At 34.8% G+C, this 16,698-nt stretch overlaps 2 protein-coding genes and 1 non-coding gene across 5 annotated transcripts; 1 reads left to right on the top strand and 2 right to left on the bottom strand.

The window, feature by feature from the left end:
* Positions 1–290: 290 nt before the first annotated feature.
* LOC129245662 (uncharacterized) lies at positions 291–4,812 on the bottom strand. 2 transcript variants are annotated; one of them, XM_054883978.1, is made up of 6 exons: positions 4,416–4,780; positions 4,201–4,343; positions 3,501–4,141; positions 2,706–3,421; positions 2,514–2,632; positions 291–604 (listed from the first exon to the last, which is right to left on the bottom strand). In XM_054883978.1, the coding sequence occupies exons 1-6, from the start codon at positions 4,554–4,556 to the stop codon at positions 601–603; spliced, it is 1,764 nt and encodes a 587-aa protein (XP_054739953.1). In that variant the 5' UTR covers positions 4,557–4,780; the 3' UTR covers positions 291–600. The 2 variants fall into 2 exon arrangements, with proteins under 2 accessions (XP_054739953.1, XP_054739952.1); XM_054883977.1 differs by lacking the exon at positions 291–604 and having other exon boundaries at positions 2,458–2,632; positions 4,416–4,812.
* Positions 4,813–7,635: 2,823 nt separating this feature from the next.
* Positions 7,636–10,318, bottom strand: LOC129245665 (dynein regulatory complex subunit 6-like). Of its 2 annotated transcripts, XR_008582423.1 has the most exons (6): positions 9,997–10,318; positions 9,782–9,924; positions 9,086–9,726; positions 8,291–9,006; positions 7,893–8,217; positions 7,636–7,803 (listed from the first exon to the last, which is right to left on the bottom strand). XR_008582423.1 is itself a non-coding variant. In XM_054883980.1 (5 exons), the coding sequence occupies exons 1-5, from the start codon at positions 10,135–10,137 to the stop codon at positions 7,996–7,998; spliced, it is 1,863 nt and encodes a 620-aa protein (XP_054739955.1). In that variant the 5' UTR covers positions 10,138–10,318; the 3' UTR covers positions 7,824–7,995. The 2 variants fall into 2 exon arrangements, 1 of the variants encoding a protein (XP_054739955.1); XM_054883980.1 differs by lacking the exon at positions 7,636–7,803 and having other exon boundaries at positions 7,824–8,217.
* A 2,245-nt stretch (positions 10,319–12,563) lies between these two features.
* Trnas-uga (transfer RNA serine (anticodon UGA)) lies at positions 12,564–12,645 on the top strand. The gene has a single exon. It is a non-coding gene; the product is annotated as a tRNA-Ser (tRNA).
* Positions 12,646–16,698: the final 4,053 nt, after the last annotated feature.

Here is a 16,698-nt window from a genome sequence, read left to right on the forward strand (position 1 = left end):
AACATTCTAACCCTTTCTACTTGGAATCAGCAGGCGACGCATGAATTGATTCCGTTGTGCCAACATTTCCATTTGGTTCAAAAAGGTTCCTTTAATGATGAAATAATTGTTCAGAAGATGTATAATTAATTACAAGATCCCTATTGAGTGTTGGCGTGTGTTCACCGCACTCAACAATTACAGCAATATTGCGACCCTGTTGCTTTTTTTTTTTGATGTCTGCCAAGTTCATTGCGAATTCGCCACTTACCGATTACAAATGGTGTGTAGTTTAAATTTTGGTATGGATATTTTCTTTTTTATAAATTTAAAGATTTATTTAGATACAAATTACAACACATTTCTCTACAATATTTTCGATTGTGCCTGCTCCAAAGTTAGGAAACTGAATGTTTTTTTGAAGCTCAGTGATCAGTGCAAACACGAAAAAATCAGAAAGAAACTGTTAAAAATAACGCTCTAGATAAAGAGAAGTAAAATAAATTTTCAATTTGAATTTAACAAATCCTCCGTTAAAATATTTCATTTGAAAAATATGGGCAAGACAGTTTCAGTATTTCGAGTTTCTCACAATATTCTGCCATGGCGTCGAAAGAGATTTTACCTGCGGACAAAGAAAATGTAAATATTCATGAATGTAAAATATGAAAATGTATGTATGTATGTATGTATGTGTGTGTATTCATATTTTAAAGATGAGTTTTCGTTATAGCCACAGCTATTTTAGCACAATCATGCAAATGTAATTCTCGTACTGTAGCAAAACCGCGAAGTAACTTATTCAGTAATTCAAGCCACATTTTACTATTGTCCAATGTGATCCCTTTTAAGTTGGTCAGGTAGTTTGTCACTAAATTAAAGCTGTTTGACAAGACTGTTGATAAGCCGAGCTCCTGAATTTGTATGTAGTTTTTGTATACAGTGGGCGTGCCGTCATTCGTAAATAGGTAGGTTAGCATTTTTTTAATTGTTTTCGGCAATATCAAAAATATATTTATGTAGAAGGATTTTTGGTAACTCAAATATGCTTACCCTAAGTTCAATCTAAGATTGGCGAAAGTCGATGGCTTCAGTTGTTCTTTGAAGGTCCTTATCTACATTAAAATAATCGCGTTACCTTGGCTCGTTCCTGGAAATGTGGAATTGAAATTTATTATGATTTTAAGAATGCCAGTTATGTACAGGTAGGTGTAGGTGTCAATTTGTTCTTAACAAACATAAACGACTTTGTTTCGCCAACTTGTATTTGGTTTTAGGGCAAAAGAAACGCACTTTTCGAGGCTTTTTTGGCTACTTTTAAATACAAAAAACCATTTATTACAATTATTTTATTTCAAATTTAAAAAAATTTGTATAACTCAATCATAATCCTAAGTCCTATACTCGATAGATATATTCCCAAAAAATTTATTCATTCATGTAAAAAGAGAATTAAGTGAAAAAAATATTTAAAAAAAAAATATTTTTAAAGTTCACTTACGAATTTATTTCGTGCTTACACATTTTAATTCATTAAATATCTTATAAGAAATGAAATATTAAATGCCGAAACCAAAATCTACCGCGTCTCAGAGACTTTTCCTGAGACTAAGTTAAACGCTTTCTACATGTGTCGAAAAATCTCACTCTGTTTGTTGTATTAGATTAAAAAAAAATTCATAAAATATAGCAAATCGTGTTAAAAAAATTAGGGTGGTGCATTGCCCCAAGCTGTCGAAGAGAGCAGTACCCAGTGACCTTAATCGTATAGCTGCCAAACACGGACATTTACATAGAAAGTGCTCAACAGTTTCCATTTCTGAATTGATATTTGCGATAAAAATTTGAATATTAGAAATGAACGACGAAAAATTAATTGACTTAGTAGAAAATTATCCATGTTTTCATGACAAAATGCAAATGTTGTCATTAATTCCACTTCAATATCAGCTGTTTGTGGTTACAGCATGACTAATCGACAAATAATTAATCTTGCGGCTATGGTCTTGATTTCGCCTCAACCAATTGCAGATTTAGGTAAGTTTTAGTGGTGATAAGAATATTTTGAAAATAGTTGACTACAGAGTGACATTTCGATGTCCCTAATTGTGACCGATGGACACGGTGGAGTTCGATTTTTTTTATTGTCCTATTTGTGAAATTTCGATATTCAAATCACCAAATTGTAAAAAATATGTAAATGTTGCTGTATATGAGCTCAACTTGGTACCACTTATTCGCCAGTTGCAAATAAAGAAATAATCTTAACTTTTCACATTGCCCAATAAGAAGTGAATTCAATTTTGAATTTTATTTTACCACTTATTTGCCAAAAAGTTTCAAAAGTTACACTTATTAATACTTCAAACCACTCACATTTCATTCATCTCATACTTATTTCTAATTGTTTAAAATGAAATTAACTTAAACTATTTCATTGAAAAAGCGATCATAATCTTCCATATCCGAGACTGGGAAGTAGAAATCATCATCCTCATCGGTAAGAATATCGCCAATCATCGCTATATTTGTACCAATCATCGGTATCCCAAATGTTGTAACTTTCGTTGTCAGGAATTCCTATATCAATAATTAGTACTTCGAACACTATTTTGATAAGTGACTCTTTCTCAGCCTCCATGTATTTCTGACACTGCTTGAAAGGAAAAAGTGAAAAGATACGAAAATTACCGCTATTGTCAATAGTCAATATTCTTAATACACACCTCGGACATTCCATATTTATCTATAGATGTTCCATATACAAAAAGGACGAATGGAAGATGAGATCTGTCTTTACGGTCTTTTAATATATTTATGGCTTCTAAAACGAATTCACAAGTAATTTTTTGGCAAAATTGTATATTTAAATGACGCAGACGCTTGCAACTTCGCAACAGTATTATCACAGCTTCATTTGTTATATTGGGACTGCTTTCGATAACCAGCTCTTCAAGTTGCTCTAATTGGCACAGTTTTCGAAGTGCGTTATCGTCGATTTCTTGATTATTTGTGGAATATAATGATTTCAATTTTTCCAATTTTGATATGAAACTTATTTCTTGCGGATTGATTGAATTTTCGCAATAGATTTTTAAGCTTTCTAATTGCTGTGACTTATTTTCGACCAATTTCAAAAAAATCTGTGTATGTGATACCGAAAAAGATGTGTGCAGTAACAATTCAATGTGTTTCAGTCGAGGTAATAATGTTACATGCTCGTATGGAAAATCTGGGCAAGACATTTTCAATGTTTCGAGTTGCTGACAATGTTCTGCCATGGTGTCGAAAAAGGTTGGCGATAGCCGTTCACAACAACGTATGTCAAGCGATTTTAAGCTCGGCATGGAACTGCATATTTCAACCAAATTGTAAGTTTGAATATTTCTACAACCACGCAAATTTAGAAACTTCAGCTGTACCAACGAGTTCATAAATTTGCCTGCAAACAAAGAAAATGTAAATATTTATGTACGTATTCATATTTTAAGGGCAAGTTTTTCGTTATAAGACTGTTTTACCTGTTAGCTCATAGTTCTCGGAGAGTGTCAGACTCTCTAATTGAGTCAAATATTGGAGAGATTGTATTGAGAGGTCATCTATACCGCAGCTATGCAAATGTAACTCCCGTAATAGAGGGAAGCTGCGAAATAATTTCTTCAAACAATCGGTCTCCATTTTACTATCGAATAATGTGATTCGTTTTAAGTTGACGCAGCACGTTCTAATAAATGTAATGATGCGTTCACGATTCTTATATGGTACATCGCCCGTCACTTCCTCAATATTTTCGCCGGCAAAACGAAAGAAGTCGCGTATCTCCCATAATGTCATCCCTAAGAGTTTACAAAACTCGATCCTTTTATATGCGCGCCTGGATAATATTCTGAATATTTCTTGAAAACGATTGCATACTCGCGCAAAACGTATTTGATCTCGTAGCACTAATAGGCCACAAATAATATCTAAGCAATCATCATTTAACGATAGCATATTCAGGCCAGTAAATTTCGTATCAAAGTTCGAAGCTTCAACTTTCTTTTGTTGGGTTCCAAGTACCACTTGGCTACATGCCTTTTCGGCATCAGGCTGATTCCAACTATAGCCAGCTTTAACGCCAATACGTGAATCTCGTATACGATGATTAAATTTCTGCAATACTCTAAATATTTTATGAGAAATCAGGGGGTACTTCGTTTTCATTTAAAGTACATATTTTACCTGTAAGCACTTTCTGGTTCAACAAAGTTTACAAATCCTACTGTCGGCGAAGAACGACGAGATCTCTTTTTATCATCCACCAGTCGTACTTCTGAAATCACGCCAAACTTAGAAAAATAACAAGTTATATCGGCGTCCGTCATCTGCAGCAACACATGATATTCATAATTTAGAAAAAATTCCATTAACAATAATAATAAAATTATAGCTCTCACCCTTCTTGGAATGTTGTATACGAAAATATTGTAAATCAATATGTTGTCCTCTGTGTACGCCTTTTTATCTGGCGTAAAAATCACCTCGCTGTTTGCAGAGCCATCATATTCCAACCTTTGATCATAGAACTTAAACGACATGATTTTATCCCCTCGACAGTACTAACGAATTTAACTCAATAGAATTCAAAAAATGAGTAACTTCTAATTATTTTCTTCTAATTTATGTTCACAAGTTCAGCTTCAGTTTAATTTGAATAAACCATTCACGTAAATATAAATAAACTGAATACGGAGACTGATCACAATGGTGCAAGGCAAATTGAGTTCTATCATCCTTGATTCTCTGCTGTAATGAATTCGCCTTGATCATTCCTTTCAATACAGCTGTTGACAAAGTGGTTCTATACCAAGGATGATCTAAACCGTATGCGTTTACATATATGTACATAGGTATGTATGTAAGTAAGCATATACATATGTTGGGACAATGTATGTACGTAGATGTTTCTATTCTAAGCAAAACAATGCATATTCGAATATACATATGTATGTATGTATGTACATATAACCGCACGCACTTACTTTATGCCTCTACATGTGTATGTTTCCAAAACTATAGTTCTAAGCCTAGCGACTACAAGAACAAAATGCATTCATAGGCGCAGCTGTACCGGCCATTATTATTTACCCGCGACGGCCCTGAACAGTTTCAAATATTAATAAAAAATAGTTTAAAAAAACTAAAAAACACGCTTTTATTGCCAATCGAACTAAAAAGTATAAAATAAATTTTAATGACAAAGAGACCTATAATGAAGTAATAGCACTTGAACGATCAGTCATAGTCAACTACCTCAGAACAGAATTATAACAAACTCTAAGATGCAAATAGAGTAATTCAAATTAGAGTTAAAAGCGTGATAAAGAAGTAATCGGGATGAATAACTTATTTCGTGGAGGGAGCCTGAGAAACGGCTACCCCACTCCATTGGCCAGTTTTTTTTCGATTTTCGTGGTGTGGTGCACCATGAATTCCTTCCACCTGGCCAAACTGTTAATAAGGAATATTATTTGAGCGTTATACGTCGTTTAAGTGAAGCAATTCATCTAAAAAGACCAGAATTATGGGCCAACAACTCTTGGTTTTTGCATCATGATAATGCACCGTCTCACACTGCACTCGTTCTTCGTGACCATTTCGCCAAAAATTCCACGCATATCGTTCCGCAACCACCGTATTCGCCTGATTTGGCTCCGTGTGACTTCTGGCTATTCCCAAAACTCAAGAAACCACTCCGGGGAACGCGTTTCGAGTCGATTGAGGAGATAAAAGCTGAATCGAAGAAGGTGCTGATGGCTATACCGGAAATGGACTATTTGGCATGTTTCGGGGATTGGAAAAATCGTTGGCATAAGGGTATTTCATCGAGAGGGGATTGTTTTGAAGGGGATGAAATTGATTTACAAATTCACCTTACTCTTTGCCCACAGGTAAAAAAAGAAAATAGTAATCCTGGCAATCCTAATAAGGATAATGGAAAACTTTTATCAAATTATTGCATTGTCATCGGTCCTTGATAAGTGTGCAAAATTTCAAGTCGATCAGATGTTTAGAAGCCAGTGAAAATTAAGCTCAAAGATTCCGTTACATACATACATATATACATACATACATACATACATACAACCCGACCTAATAAAAGTGTGTTAAAAAGCACAACAAGAACAAATTAATTGATAAGTTCGAGCTCATATTTCTACGAGCAAAGTACTTTCATTCATAAAACGAGCTCCCCCTATTTGCCAATTTTCTCCACCATTCGAAAATAGTCAGTATTGGAATATTTCGCGTTGAATTATTTGCCAATATTTGGTAAATCTTGAATTTTTGTCATGTCGAATGGTCGCGGCTCCGTACGTACGTTTACATTAACGTTCTCTGCAAAACGTGTCGCCAGTACGGGAGACAAATTCCCTTCTCTCTTCCGCGGCCGCCCTTCACCCCCGAACAAAATGTTTCCCTTCTAAATGTTTCCGTGTGTAAATGGACACAATGCGCGAAATAACGGTAGTTTTGATTTGCGATGCTTCGAAATAATATTTGTTGGCAGACTATTTTCAGTATAACTGATGAAATTCATTTATTCGCATCTGTGTTTACTTTTTTACATGTCCAATCATGCCTCGAAAAGAATTGACATTAGTGGAGAGAAAAATTGTTGTACGCATGCACAAAGATGGAAAGTCATTCTCAGAAATCGAGAAAACCATCAGCAACAGTGCAAAGGGTAATACAAAGTTTCAAAAAGGAGAAAAGGACCGAGATCAGACCGCCCTAGGAAATTAACTGAGAGATATGAATGCCTTATCAAGAGAACAATAGAAAAAAATTCTTTTGTAAGTGCTCCAAATAGAGCTACTGTATCGCAAACATCTCTAAACTCCTTTGTTTCATCGGATACAGTCTGAAGGTCAATGAAGAGAAATGGATATACATAAGTCATGTCAGTGATGCTAATAGAAATAAAAGGCTCGAATTTGCTAGAACTTATCAACGCAAAGAATTTGACTTCTGGGACAAAGTAATTTTCTACAACGAGTCGAAATATAATATTTTCAACTATGATGAGCGACTTAAAGTCTGGAGGAAGCGAAGTAAAGAATTAAATCCGAAAAATACAATTAAAACGGCCAAGCATGGAGTTGGAGCCGTCATGGTTTTGGGCTGCGTGTCCACATCAAGTATTGGCAATTTTGTTTTTATTGATGAAATAATGGCAAAAGAAGAATATTTTAAAATCCTTCAAGAAAACTTGTTACAAAGCGCTGCCAAATTGGGATTGTCTGGTAGATTTTATTTCCAACGATCCGAAATACATCGCGCACCTTGTGAAGATGTGGCTAATACAAAAAGAACCTCAATTGTTATCAACGCCTCCACAGAGTCCAGATATGGACCCTATATAGCATTTATGAGATCATTTGCAAGATCGATGAATTGATATTTGCCATAAAAATTTGAATATTAGAAATGAGCGGCGAAAAATTATTTGAATTAGTAGAAAATTATCCATGTTTTCATGACAAAAAGTAAATGTTGTAATTAATTCTACTTCAATATCAGCAGTTTGTGGTTACGGCATGACTAATCGACAAACACCTAATGTTGCGGCTATGTTACAAAAGTTAGCCTTATTAATATTTCAAACCACTCATATTTCATTCATCTCATATTTACTTCAAACAAAATTAGAGTTGCAAAAATGTTCGAAGACTTAATACAAATTATAAATATATATTTATCGTCCCACATACACAGTATGTAAAGAACAAATTGATTAAGCTGCTCGGTGCCTGCTCAACATCGACGTCACTCACCAGTTATCTGTAGGTTTTAAAAAAATAAAACGGCATTTAAATTTGTTCATAAATAAATTTCTGCGGGTGTATGCCATATAGCTTAAGTTAACTTACGATAAAAATTAAATTGTTTTCTGAATAGCGTACTATTTTAAGTATTATCGCTACTCCTTATATATTATAATTTTGTTTTATAATTGTTTAAAATGAAATTAACTTAAACTATTTCATTGAAAAAGCGATCATAATCTTCCATATCCGAGTCTGGGAAGTAGAAATCATCATCCTCATCGGTAAGAATATCACCTTCCTCATCGTACCAATCATCGCTATCCCACAAGTCGTAAATATCTTTGTCAGGAATTCCTATATCAACAGTTAATATTTCGAAAACTATTTTGATAAGTGACTCTTTCTCAGCCTTCATGTATTTCTGACACTGTATGAAAGGAAAAAGTGAAAAGATACGAAAATTACCGCTATTGTCAATAGTCAATATTCTTAATACACACCTCGGACATTCCATATTTATCTATAGATGTTCCATATACAAAAAGGACGAATGGAAGATGAGATCTGTCTTTACGGTCTTTTAATATATTTATGGCTTCTAAAACGAATTCACAAGTAATTTTTTTGCAAAATTGTATATTTAAATGACGCAGACGCTTGCAACTTTGCAACAGCTTTATCAGAGCTTCATTTGTTATATCGCCACTGTTTTTGATAACCAGCTCTTCAAGTTGCTCTAATTGGCACAGTTTTCGAAGCGCGTTATCGTCGATTGCTGGATTATTTGGGCAATGTAATGATTTCAGTTTTTCCAATTTTGATATGAAACTTATTTCTTGCGGATTGATTGAATTTTTGCCATAGATTTTTAAGCTTTCTAATTGCTGTGACTTATTTTCGACCAATTTCAAAAAAATCTGTGTATGTGATACCGAAAAAGATGTGTGCAGTAACAATTCAATGTGTTTCAGTCGAGGTAATAATGTTACATGCTCGTATGGAAAATCTGGGCAAGACATTTTCAATGTTTCGAGTTGCTGACAATGTTCTGCCATGGTGTCGAAAAAGATTGGCGATAGCCGTTCACAACGACGTATATCAAGCGATTTTAAGTTCGGCATGGAACAGCAAATTTCAACCAAATTGGAAGTTTGAATATTTCTACAACCATACAAATTTAGATACTTCAGCTGTACTAACGAGTTCAGAAATTTGCCTGCAAACAAAGAAAATGTAAATATTTATGTACGTATTCATATTTTAAGGGCAAGTTTTTCGTTATAAGACTGTTTTACCTGTTAGCTCATAGTTCTCTGAGAGTGTCAGACTCTCTAATTGAGTCAAATATTGGAGAGATTGTATTGAGAGGTCATCTATACCGCAACTATGCAAATGTAACTCCCGTAATAGAGGGAAGCTGCGAAATAATTTCTTCAAACAATCGGTCTCCATTTTACTATCGAATAATGTGATTCGTTTTAAGTTGACGCAGCACGTTCTAATAAATGTAATGATGCGTTCACGATTCTTATATGGTACATCGCCCGTCACTTCCTCAATATTTTCGCCGGCAAAACGAAAGAAGTCGCGTATCTCCCATAATGTCATCCCTAAGAGTTTACAAAACTCAAACCTTTTATATGCGCGCCTGGATAATATTCTGAATATTTCTTGAAAACGATTACATACTCGCGCAAAACGTATTTGATCTCGTAGCACTAATAGGCCACAAATAATATCTAAGCAATCATCATTTAACGATAGCATATTCAGACCAGTAAATTTCGTATCAAAGTTCGAAGCTTCAACTTTCTTTTGTTGGGTTCCAAGTACCACTTGGCTACATGCCTTTTCGCCATCAGGCTGATTCCAACTATTGCCAGCTTTAACGCCAATACGTGAACCTCGTATACGATGATTAAATTTCTGCAATACTCTAAATATTTTATGAGAAATCAGGGGGTACTTCGTTTTCATTTAAAGTATTTTACCTGTAAGCACTTTCTGGTTCGACAAAGTTCACAAATCCTACTGTCGGCGAAGAACGACGAGATCTCTTTTTATCATCCACCAGTCGTACTTCTGAAATCACGCCAAACTTAGAAAAATAACAAGTTATATCGGCGTCCTTCATCTGCAGCAACACATGATATTCATAATTTAGAAAAAATTCCATTAACAATAATAATAAAATTATAGCTCTTACCCTTCTTGGAATGTTGTATACGAAAATATTGTAAATCAATATGTTGTCCTCTGTGTACGCCTTTTTATCTGGCGTAAAAATCACCTCGCTGTTTGCAGAGCCATCATATTCCAACCTTTGATCAGAGAACTTAAACGACATGATTTTATCCCCTCGACAGTGCTAACGAATTTAATTCAATGGAATTCAAAAAATGAGTAACTTCTAATTATTTTCTTCTAATTTATGTTCACAAGTTCAGCTTCAGTTTAATTTGAATAAACCATTCACGTAAATATAAATAAACTGAATACGGAGACTGATCACAATGGTGCAAGGCAAATTGAATTCTATCATCCTTGATTCTCTGCTGTAATGAATTCGCCTTCATTATTCCTTTCAATACAGCTGTTGCCAAAGTGCTTCTATACCAAGGATGATGGAACATCAGGTCGCGCCTTCCGAATTCGCAGTGTCATATCAGCCCATAAATAAACAAACAAAAGAGAGGTGAATTACTTATTTATGAAGGGGAAGAGTAGACGAAAACAAGGGAAACAACCAAACACGAGAAATTATACGTACATACACACACTTTCTTACCACAGAGTCTTCCACATGAAAACGCAAACAAACTGCATTTGGAGGCATTATAATAATTGGTGCTTTCACAATTTAACGCGTAGTGCTTCGTTTTAATTTAGTTTAGTTTAAATCTCACAAATAACAATATTACCAAGCTATTCACTTAATTTTCGCAGACATGTAACTTCTGTTTGTTTGTATTGGAAAGGGAGCTGACGTCAGACCTGTTTTTGGGAAGACGCTACCTGTAGTACTGATGTAGAACCAAGGCGAATTGAATACTGAAGGTGGCGTCTTCTGAAATCAGTAACTTATTTTTTCGCTATTTTGAGAAGTGTGACGGCAGACACCTTAATAATACAAACCTAATAAACAAAACAAACAACAGGAATAGAAGTTGCGTGTTTTTGAAAGTTCAGTGAATTGCTTGGTAACATGGTGAATTGTGAGGTTTGAACTAAACAAACTAATGAAAACGAAGTGCAGTGTGTTAAATTGTGAAAGCAAATATGAATATAAAGCCTCCAAATGAAGTTTTTGCTTAATTTTTATGTGGATGACGCCGTGGAAAATAAATGTCTGTATGTATAATTGCTTGTGTTTGGTAGCTTGCGCCTTCCAGATTCGCTGTGTCGGGATGAATAAACACATTAAAGGAAGTGGTGTTTCTGGTTTGTGAAGAGGAAGAAATGGTAAGAGCATCGAATGAAAGAAGGTGTAATGCATTCACCTGCAGAGTCGCCCAACAATTGTGACCGACTCTTAACATTAAACACACAGAATCTTTGCTAAACCAAAATAAGCATAGTCTTATAATACGTTCACATATAAGTAGATAATCTACTTTTCCGCGCTTAACTCAAAATCCGTAATTAAAAAGCGCGATTTCCCATACAAAATTTCTCTCCCAAAATGTGATATTATAAAATAATCCTAGATAATAACGATACTCTGCGACATACAAGCCTTTTTTTTCTGTGTTATCGATAATTATTATTACGAATATAAGGAGAAACATCAAAATAAAAACTTGATGAAATGGATGCCGGCAAAGAAAAAAGGTCTGTAGAAATAATTGTAATACAATTTTTGTTAGGAATTATTTATTATGCATTCATATTACAGAAAAATCATGTGCCCTTAAGGGCTTTGTCCTCTTATTACTTATTATAAAATGTGATATCGAATTTCGAATACGTATTGCTGTCGTAATTTTTTGAAACCTCAGTAAACGTCGTTTATGAATTTCCTCCAACTATTTACTACTAGCAGCCAATTGCGCTATCAAATTAGATATTCCTTCCCCTTGTCTTTTCTTCATATCGTTAATTATAATTAAACAAACCAAAAATCCCAAAATATTCCACCAAAGCAATTTCTATAAAGAAAAACTTATATTTTGTTTTGACAACTGATCTTCAATTTTGCAGGTAATCTGCTATATGTGAACGAGTGAATTAATTTTGTGGATTTAATTGATTGACTGATTTCAATTATAACAGAGAACTGCTTAATAAGCGGACGAAAAGAGAGGAAAGAGTAGGCGAAAGCAACATCAAACATCGTCAACATCGAACAATCGGGTACATGAGCCCAGTCTTGTGGAAACAACTTGCTACCAGGGTCTTCCGTTAGATGGTATCGACCGGTGATTTAACTTCCTCTCTCACAAACTAATTTAACACCACTCCCCCGCATATATAACAATATATATTTTTTACTGTGAATTTATAAAAGTGAATTAATTATAATCGTTTTTTTCATATTTCTTTATAATATAATACTTGTAGCACATGTAAGATTAATTAGTTTATATAAACCATACATTGGCGACGAACAATTCGATTTTGGTACAAATTTCGATAAACTAAAATACGACAACCCTATGATAAATTAATAATTTCCTATTGGCAGTGCCATGATGTATACATTCTCTGTTTTTTGTAAGAGCGCTCTCTTTGCACTTAAGATGAGAATGGCATTATGCAGAGCAAATAAATATAGCTGCGGTGTCCGAGTGGTTAAGGAGATGGACTTGAAATCCATTGGGTTCTGCCCGCACAGGTTCGAATCCTGTCCGCAGCGGACCAAATTTTTTCAAAGATCGAATTTTTTCTTGCACAAATTTATTAACATACATATGTGCATGCATACATACATACATATATACAACGCAGTTGCTAAAAAATATAAAACATATGATTTACTTGATAATTTCTCAATAACTACTTTTGCACGATCAAATTGTGCTAAAAAGTTGATATCTGGAATTAGAAAGGTCACAATGCTATTGCTGGGAATGATAATAAATTTCATATTAATACAAAAATGAATAAATATTTGTTTCGTTCCACATACATAGTATGTATGGTTAACAACAAAAAATATTAAGGGGTTATGGGTAGTCAGAGGCCCGTAAATATGATGATTTCCAATAATTTTTTTTGCTAGTCAATTGCTTTATTTTACAAAAATAAAAACATCATGTCACATTAATACATCATGTTTTGAACTGACTTTAGCAAAATTTCAAAAAAAAAAAAAAATAATAATTGTAAACGTTGTCGCTGTTTGTGTGGAGCCCGTTTCTCCAGAAGTCCCTTGCGGTGATCATCACAAGTCCTTGGAGATTCATCTAAAATCAAACGGGCAAGAGAAATTGGTTTTATTAATAGACAATCTTGTGCCTGATCGAAGCTTCTTTTTCAAAATTAACAAAATGGAGGCCTCAGGAAATATTTTTCAAATTTTTGAGAAAAAACCGACAATTAATTGTTTAAAAAAAAAATCGAAATTAAAAAAATCCTTCGATAAGGCACGAGTTTTTTTTGTTTTTCAAAAGCAGTATAAATTTTATTCAAATCTACCAAGCGGGTTTTGAGTTACAGTGATCACCAGTTCAAAAAACATAGTTTTGAGAAAAACGCTTTTAAAGTTTTGCTATCGACTTATGTAGAATTACACAAATTATTTAATTACTTACACTGTGTCATCTATTCCTGGGCCATATAATAGTTCTTCAGCCGTCATAGCAGCTTCCAAAATATCGATTTGCCGAACCCCCTTTGTTAAATGTTGAATAACTCGAAAAGTTTTTGTCGGATTCACTTTAAATTTTCACAAAATATTTTAAAGGTATTATACTTTAAGAAAATGCAAAAAAAATGCAATGTTTTTAAGTTTCTGACTACCCCTAACCCCTTAAGTAAACTGCTCCATCGACACCCAATATCGACGTCACTCGTTAATAGACATCAGTAAATTATATGCATTTTTGGAAAAATTTCGGCCCTCCAACCGACGATTGCCCGATAAATCCAAGAACTGAAGGAAGATAGTAAGGAGGCCCTGCAGATTAATGCAATTCTCGAAAAATTTTTAGAGGCCTTCAAAGAAAATAGGTAGTGGAATTTCCGATCGTTTCCAAAATGAATACAAAAATATGAAAACCACGGCAAAAAAACTAAAGATTTTAAAAGAAAACTTAAAAAAATGTGAGTTTACAGATAAATTGTTAGTACTTTAAGTAGGTTGAATTAATTTAATAATAAAAAAATGAAATTTAAAAGGAAGATAAAAACGAACCGATTGATTCTCTAATGTGTTCTGCGCTTAAGTGGTCTTGTACGTCGGTTCTGGTGGCTCTCGTTGATTTGCTAATTCAAAATTTGTTTGGCTTTGTATCTATTTGGTGTTCATGCTATCATTACGTTCATTTACAAAATTGTGCAAAAAACAGCAACATTTTGTTAATGACTTTGTATTTTTGATGTCGTTATCAATGCCTTTACCAATTCTTCTAAACCTTGCTTTCAAGTGACCGAAAGCATTCTCTACTACTCTTCTTGGCTTGGAAAGTTGTAATACGTTCACATATAAGTAGATGATCTACTTTTTCGCGCTTAACTCAAAATCCGTAATTAAAAAGCGCGATATCCCATACAAAATTTCTCTCCCAAAATCTGAGATTATTAAATTATCCTAGATAATAACGATACTTTTCGACATACAACCCTGTGTTTTCTGTCTTCTGTGGAGAAACATCAAAATCAAAACTAAATGAAATGGATGCCGGCAAAGCAAACAGGTCTGTAAACATAATTCTTCTCTGCAATTGAAGGCATTTCTTCTGCACCTTTCTTTGCCTCTTCTCGCGTTCCACAAGGTCGTATACCAGGACCGACTGCTCTCATTCGTTTTTTTGATTAGCGACATTAGTACCCGCTTTCGTTTCCCGACATCTTTATCTATGCTGATGATGTATTTTTGACGTGATAACGTCTTATAATTCGATTTAGCCGGCTGCACGCACGAAAAAATGTGTCGTTACCTTGCTCATTAGTGTTACCTTGCTCATATGTCGTTACCTTGCTCATTTGTAGTTACCTTGCTCATTTGTCATTACCTTGAATGAACTGCAAGCGAAAGCGCGGAACGAACGACAAAGCAAACGAAGCAAACGAACGGCAACGTTCGACATCTTGCTCTCTCCTACTTTTTTTTTTTTTTTTTTATGGAGGTGGCACAAAGCATTGAAAGCCGAAAAGTGTGGGACTTGCCTTTCGACTCACCCACTAAAAACCCACCCCAGCTCCGTTTCCCTCCCACCGCGGGACAACCGTTAGGCATGACTTCGCGGGAGGGGGAGCGGCCTATTGCCAATTCTTGAAAATTTGCGCTGTGTTGTTCAGCGACGTCAACCGTCAAGTATCACTTGACGGGAAGGGGAACGGCCTATTGCCTCTTCATGAAGATCTGCGCTGTTGTTCAGCGCGACGCAGTTTGGAGATTACTATTTTTGCCATATTACATACAACGGACCAATGTTCTTCTGCCTCTAACATAATATCGACTAGGTTATCAGCCGAAATTGGCTTCCCCACCCTAGTGCTTAATTCCTCCCTTTCGAACACAAATCGCGGACAGACAAAGAAAACATGTTCTGCGTCTTCTACAGCTGGTGCACAATGAGAACAGTACGGGTCGTCTTCGTGCTTAAACCTATATAGATAGGATTTAAAACACCGATGTCCCGTCAGTATTTGGGTCAGATGATAGTCTAACTGTCCATGCTTACGGCTAACCCATTTGGCTATTAAGGGAATCAGACGGTACGTTCAGCGTCCGTTCAGGGACGAACTCCAACTTCTCTGCCTTGAGCGCAAGCTACGCTCTCTTGCTTCCTTGCGTATTGTCTGTCGTTCTGAAGTAGCTTTGTTTTGGTAAACTTCAGCGTACTCTTTTGCCATTAAATTTATTGGGAGTAGTCCTGCAATAACCATAATGGTGTCTTCTGATACCGTTCGAAACGCGCACCACACTCTGAGGGCACTCAGTCGATACACTGATTTCATACAACTCACATATGAGCTGCAATTAGTTGCTTCCGCCCATGCTGGAGCTGCATACAGCAAAATCGATGAGACCACGGTATTAAGTAGCGTATATGTGTATGTATATGCGCATATGTACATATATAAATTCACGTATTTGTATTTGCATATGCCTTCTTATTGATTATTATTAATTTGATTTACTTGAAGAATTTAAAATAAAACCAAGTTTGTTAATAATACCTGTTGTTTTAATGTTATTATTATTAATTTTTTTATTATATATGAAGAAAAAAATGTATGGTAATATTTACCATATACCTTATAAGATATGTTGTATACTAATATATGTATATAAACATGCATTTAATATACAAATCGATGATGGTGCCTCTTAGTGTTGTTGACTTATTAACGTCTGATGCACAATCGAAATTGAAGATATCTTTCATGAATTTGATAAATGTTTCGTCATTTTTCACGTTTGTGTAAATGTAACTTGACCTATTCCATTGCAATTCCATTTACCTCCTCCTCTATATCCATACAAAATATCTATCAAACAAATAAAATTAAAATTTTGTTTTGAAAATTGCAACCATTCCATCAATATTTTCTTATGACGTTGTCACGTTAAACTATCGTCAGTAAACCGGCTTTACAGACAACCTGTTTTTTTTTATTTTTAAACCAAATGACGCACCTGAGCTTCAAAATGGCATTGACGCCCTGGAACAATGGTGTGCTAGTTCTCGACTTTTCGAGCAACTTTTCATATAATCAATAGGCATTTGACACGAAGCGA

This window comes from Anastrepha obliqua, chromosome 4 (genome assembly GCF_027943255.1).
Source record: "Anastrepha obliqua isolate idAnaObli1 chromosome 4, idAnaObli1_1.0, whole genome shotgun sequence".
NCBI lineage: Eukaryota > Metazoa > Arthropoda > Insecta > Diptera > Tephritidae > Anastrepha > Anastrepha obliqua.

What these genes read in the sequence shown, in the direction of transcription:
- LOC129245662 (XM_054883977.1), bottom strand. Translation starts at nt 4,556, where the DNA reads ATGTCGTTTAAGTTCTATGATCAAAGGTTGGAATATGATGGCTCTGCA. An exon ending in TATACAACATTCCAAGAAGG is followed by an intron (nt 4,344 to 4,415) that starts GTGAGAGCTATA and finishes GTGTTGCTGCAG; the next exon opens with ATGACGGACGCCGATATAAC. An exon ending in GAACCAGAAAGTGCTTACAG is followed by an intron (nt 4,142 to 4,200) that starts GTAAAATATGTA and finishes TAAAATATTTAG; the next exon opens with AGTATTGCAGAAATTTAATC.
- LOC129245665 (XM_054883980.1), bottom strand. Translation starts at nt 10,137, where the DNA reads ATGTCGTTTAAGTTCTCTGATCAAAGGTTGGAATATGATGGCTCTGCA. An exon ending in TATACAACATTCCAAGAAGG is followed by an intron (nt 9,925 to 9,996) that starts GTAAGAGCTATA and finishes GTGTTGCTGCAG; the next exon opens with ATGAAGGACGCCGATATAAC. An exon ending in ATAAATATGGAATGTCCGAG is followed by an intron (nt 8,218 to 8,290) that starts GTGTGTATTAAG and finishes CCTTTCATACAG; the next exon opens with TGTCAGAAATACATGAAGGC.